General features: G+C 61.7%; 1 protein-coding gene across 3 annotated transcripts in view; it reads left to right on the top strand.

The window, feature by feature from the left end:
• RARA (retinoic acid receptor, alpha) overlaps positions 1-5,189 on the top strand; it is a 49,711-nt gene extending 44,522 nt beyond the window's left edge. For all 3 annotated transcript variants that reach the window (XM_005861856.2, XM_005861857.2, XM_005861858.2), the window contains 5 exons: positions 884-1,044; positions 1,277-1,453; positions 2,766-2,970; positions 3,690-3,848; positions 4,441-5,189. In XM_005861856.2, coding sequence (XP_005861918.1) covers positions 884-1,044; positions 1,277-1,453; positions 2,766-2,970; positions 3,690-3,848; positions 4,441-4,658 — 920 coding nt within the window. In that variant the 3' untranslated portion in view covers positions 4,659-5,189. The remainder of the gene's footprint in view (positions 1-883; positions 1,045-1,276; positions 1,454-2,765; positions 2,971-3,689; positions 3,849-4,440) is intronic.
• Positions 5,190-5,441: the final 252 nt, after the last annotated feature.

Genomic DNA, 5,441 nt, shown 5'->3' with positions numbered 1-5,441 from the left:
CACTGCCCCCTCCTGGGGCCCCCACCCCCACCTCTCTTCCTCCAGCGTCAGCAGCCGCCACCACTGGCCCTGTGAGTGATTGTGTGTCTGGGATAATCGGCTGGTAACGACCCCATCGCTTCTTTAAAGCCGAGTGGTGTGTGCGGCTCAGCGCCCCCGGTGATTTGTCAGCTCCCCCAGCTAATGGGCCGAGAGATTCTCCCATCCGGCCCCCCACTCTCAGGCTGGGGAGCCCAACACCGCCCCTGCCCCAGGAGAGGCGCTGCTTCCTCCACAAGCCAGTCCCAGGGACCCGGGAGACTGCTGGCTGGAGGACGGGCCAGTGGAGGCTGCTTGTTCTTGGGAGCAGAGGGAGTGGGGGACAGGCAGGCAGAGCGCGAAGGTGGGGCACTGCTCAGTTGCTTTCAGACTGGGACCCCGAGTTCCAGGAGTGTGGCTGGAGTAAGTGCGTGGGAGTATGGGCACAGCGGGCTGGTGCCGTGGTCCTGGGGCCCTCGGGCAGACATGGCTGTGGGTCAGGTGGGCATGGAGGGGTGGAGTGTGAGTTGACACCTTGTCTGCCTGCGCTCTCGTGTGTCTGTGAGTCTGTGTGTGTGCACATTGTATGTGTGTCTCTGCGTGCACACTGTATGTGCACTCCTGTGTGTACACATTGTATGTGCATCTGTGTGTACACATTGTTGTGTGCACTGCTGTGTGTGCACATTGTATGTGCGTCTGTGTGTGCACATTGTTGTGTGCACTGCTGTGTGTGCGCCCACCGGGTAATGACTCCTGCAGCCAGCACCTCTGGTGGGAGGAGCTTGGGCTGGGGGGGGACCGGGACCTGTGGATGGACCAGGGCCGGCACCTGCTCTCTAACCACGGGCCTCACCCTCCACAGCTGTGAGGAACGACCGGAACAAGAAGAAGAAGGAGGCACCCAAGCCCGAATGCTCCGAGAGCTACACGCTGACGCCAGAGGTGGGGGAGCTCATTGAGAAGGTGCGCAAAGCGCACCAGGAGACCTTCCCTGCCCTCTGCCAGCTGGGCAAATACACTACGGTACGGCTTCCCCTGGCCCCTCACGGCGTGCCCCTTCTGCCAGGCCGGCTCCCCCTCCCCCTGCCCAGGCCTCCGCGTCCTCCCTCCCCCTCCGCCCCCTCCTCCTGCTTCCTCCTCGGGAGCAGTGCTCAGGAAGCGAAGGCGGGTTTGGGGCAGGCCTGTGGGGGCTGGTGGAGCCAGGCCAAGGAGGGGAGCCTTGAGGAGAAGGCCCTCACTCTCCCCGTCCTCTCAGAACAACAGCTCAGAACAACGTGTCTCTCTGGACATCGACCTCTGGGACAAGTTCAGTGAACTCTCCACCAAGTGCATCATTAAGACTGTGGAGTTCGCCAAGCAACTGCCTGGCTTCACCACGCTCACCATTGCTGACCAGATCACCCTTCTCAAGGCTGCCTGCCTGGACATCCTGGTGAGGGTCTGGGCCCTGCCCCATGTCCTTGGAGGATGTCCTGCCACTCAGATAACCACCTTCCTAAATGTCCGTCTGGAATGGACCCGTCCAAATGCCCCACCCACCCAAACAGCAGCCCTTTCTGTCCCCGCTGTGTCCATTCGCCCACTTGTCTACCTCTCTACCTGGCCACTTAGCCACCCAGCACCTGGATGTACACTGGCTCACCCACTCACCCGCACACATTCACCCACCCTCACCCCATCTTTCTATTAAGCCTTCCCCCCACCCACCCATCGTCCCATCTGTTCAGTCGGTAATAAAGATTCACCTGGGACCTGTGTGGGCAGGCCTTGAGCTGGGTGTCAGGAGCAGAGATGAACACAACGCTATCCCCTCCCTTGAAAACCTCCTGGTTTTGGAGGCGACAGATCTGCAAACAGAGGTTGCGAGCCGCGATAAGAGCTGGCTGGAGATGGGGAAGGGGTGTTCTCCCTCCATGCAGACGAGAGAGCTCCAGCTGCTGGGCCCCAGGGAAGACGTTCAGAGGAGATGACACCCAGGGTGTGGAGCGGGCAGGGGAGAGGGCGGCCCTGACGGAGGACAGGATGTGCAAGGCCTGCTGCTGGGCGTCCAGCTGGAGCAGGACTGGTGGGGCCCAGAGGGTGGGCTGGCCTGAGGCAGGATCGGGGGCGGTGGGGATGCCAAAGCCTCCAGTGACAGAACTCTCCTCCCTGTCATTCATCCTGACCGGCTCAGCCCTCTTGCCCACCTCCAGGCTGGGGCACCTGGTGTGACTTCCTGGTAGGAGTGGGCAGGTGCAGTGTGTGCCGCCTCCCTTCCCCACCCAGGCCCTGGATGCAAGAAGCAGAATCAGGGTTTGACACAGTTGAAGTCGATGCACATTTATTGAGCTCCTGCTGTGTACCCTGTCCTAGGAACCGTGGACATAAATTTGCTATGATTCTTGCCTGGAAATTCTAGTTTCTAAAGAATTCTAAATTTTCTGCATGGAGACAGACAGGAGGCCGACCCAGAACCAGGCCAATACAGAAGCCGCTTGCCATGCGTGGCTATTTAAATGAACTAAAATGAAATCCAATCAGTTCCTCAGGGGCACTAGCATGGTTTTCAGTGTTCGATGGCCACACTGTGGCTGGCGGCTCGTGTCTGGGTGGTGCAGACTTAGACCGTTTTCATTATTGTAGAAGATTCTATCGGGCTGCACTGGCCTGGCTGCCTGCCAGGTGGGCCTGTGGGGATGGCTGCTGGTGCTGGAGGTGCTGGGGGATGGGCTGCATCCCTAAACTCGTGCCTCCTCTGCACCCAGATCCTGAGGATCTGCACGAGGTACACGCCCGAGCAGGACACAATGACCTTCTCGGACGGGCTGACCCTGAACCGAACCCAGATGCACAACGCCGGCTTCGGCCCCCTCACAGACCTGGTCTTCGCCTTCGCCAACCAGCTGCTGCCCCTGGAGATGGATGACGCTGAGACTGGGCTGCTCAGCGCCATCTGCCTTATCTGTGGAGGTGGGCAGGGGCCGGGGGTCCCGGGGCTCGGCCTAGGGTGGTCGGGGAGCCCCTCACCAGGATGTCCAGGGATCACAGCTCAGGAAGGGACCTTGGCCCCTGTCAGGTCCTGTTCAGAGGGGGAAATCGAGTCCCAGAGGGGGGTAGAGTCTGCTCTGTGGCCACACAGCACGGGTGTGGCAGTGGAGACCTGAATTCTGGTTCCCTCCCTGGTCAGACCACCCAGGCTCATGTCCTGGCCAGCTCTGAGCTTGAGCAGGTTGCCAAATTCTCGGAGCCCCCATGTCTGCAAGATGAGGCCATAATGGGCCGAGGAAGGTGGTCGTTAATAACGAGGGCGCACTGTGCCCAGAGGACGACACGTACACGTTGGCTGCTGTCACTATTTTATTGTTACCAGCTCTGCCATATCGTGCTGGTGTCTGTGGTGGGTGGGAGCCGGAGACCTGCCTGGGCACCTTCCTCTGCTGGGTCCCATCCCCACGAGCTGGGCTGTCAGGGCCGCTTTGGGCCACCACATCCTCCGCTCCTCTGCTTCCATTTAAGAGCCTGTATCAGAGCACACAGACCCCTCCACTGCCCTGTGTGGTGAGGCCCCAGGAGCGGAAGCCCAGCTTGTGGCCTGGGCAGGCGCGCCCCCCAGTGGCCAAGGCTGGGAGCACAGCGGTGTTCCTAGCTTGGCCAGGGCCGTGGCTCAGGGGGCTCCTCTGCTTCCTCAGACCGGCAGGACCTGGAGCAACCGGACAGGGTGGACATGCTGCAGGAGCCGCTGCTGGAGGCGCTGAAGGTCTACGTGCGGAAACGGAGGCCCAGCCGGCCCCACATGTTCCCCAAGATGCTCATGAAGATCACGGACCTTCGAAGCATCAGTGCTAAGGGTGAGGCTCCCACACCTGGAGGGAGGCCCCCTGTGCCTGCCAGGGCTGGGCCCCAACAGCTGGCCTCCGTGAACACCAGTGTCTTTGTGCCCGGGACAGTGCCCCCTCATCGGGACCCAAGCTGTCCCCCTCCGTCTAGGCCACGCCCCCCGAGGCCCCACCGGGCCCAGGGGACCTCCTGCCTGTGAGCGCGAAGGTGGCAGTGTCACCTTAGCTTGGTGGTGACGGGCATGGCTCTGGAACCAGATGGCAGGGGTGCGTGCCCTTGAGCAGGTCACTGAGCAGCTCTGAACCCTTCTGAGGGGCGAGGACAGTGATGGTGTTGACAGGGTTGTTGTGTCGAGGTGTCAGCAGGAGAAGCCATAGCACAGAGCACTTAGGAAGGGCCCGGTGTCAGACCAGGAGGTTGGAGTTAAGAACCACTCTCGCCGCTGCCCCTCGGACTTGGGGACTAAGAGAGCTGGGGCCCGAGTCAGGGCATGGTGGATGCTGAGACTGGAGGGGTTGGTCCTCCGGGAGCCATGCTTGCACCCCGGGCTTGCAGGGCTGGGCAGTGGGGGCGTGTGCTGACCTCTGCCCTCCTCTCCTGCAGGGGCTGAGCGGGTGATCACGCTGAAGATGGAGATCCCGGGCTCCATGCCGCCTCTCATCCAGGAAATGCTGGAGAACTCCGAGGGCCTGGACACTCTGAGCGGACAGCCGGGGGGTGGGGGACGGGAGGGGAGTGGCCTGGCTCCCCCACCCCGCAGCTGTAGCCCCAGCCTCAGCCCCAGCTCCAACAGAAGCAGCCCGGCCACCCACTCCCCGTGACCGCCTGCGCCCCATGGACACAGCCCTTGCCCCTCGCCCGGCTTTTCTCTGCCTTTCTACCAACCGCGCGACCCCAGCCAGCCCTGCCCCTCCCTGTCTCCCTTCCGGGGACAGGAGGCAGGAGGGAGGAGGTGGCGACTCTTTGGACAGAGGCCCGGGTGCTGTGGACTGTTAGTCTGCGGCCTGGGTTGTCAGGGGCAAGGCCACGAACTGCGTGAGGACCCCTGGTCCCGGGTCTCAGGATGGGGCCTGGGGGCCTCGTGTTCATCAAGACACCCCTCCGCCCACCACGCCACATCTTCATCACCAGCAAAGGCCAGGACCTGGCCCCTCCATCCTCAGAACTTGCAAGCCATTGCCCCCCGGTTGGGGAACCCCCCTTGCCTCGGTTGGTGACAGAGGGGGTGGGCCAGGGGTGGGGGGCTCCCCCTGTACATACCCTGCCATACCAACCCCCAGGTATTATCGCTGGTTTTGTTTTTATTTTAATTTTTTTGGTTTTGATTTTTTTTTTAATAAGAATTTTCATTTCCTGGGGGTGGGCAGCGGCTCAAAGGGGCTCCCACTCTCTCTCTCTCTCCATGTCCCTGTGTCCCCCTGGCCCTCTCCCCAGCCCTTTTCTCCTCAGTTTTCTCTTTCAAACTGTGAAGTACTAACTTTCCGAGGCCTGCACTCCCCTCCTTTGTGTTGGGGAAGCAGCCAGCCCCGCCCCCCCCATCTCCCTCGGCCTAACCACTGGGTGTGGACAGTTCAGGCGGCCCCTAGGAGGAGGGTGCCCACCAC

Source organism: Myotis brandtii, unplaced genomic scaffold, assembly GCF_000412655.1.
Source record: "Myotis brandtii unplaced genomic scaffold, ASM41265v1 scaffold157, whole genome shotgun sequence".
NCBI classification, from domain to species: domain Eukaryota; kingdom Metazoa; phylum Chordata; class Mammalia; order Chiroptera; family Vespertilionidae; genus Myotis; species Myotis brandtii.
Note: the sequence above shows the minus strand (reverse complement) of the source record. Positions and strands in the feature narration are given on the sequence as shown.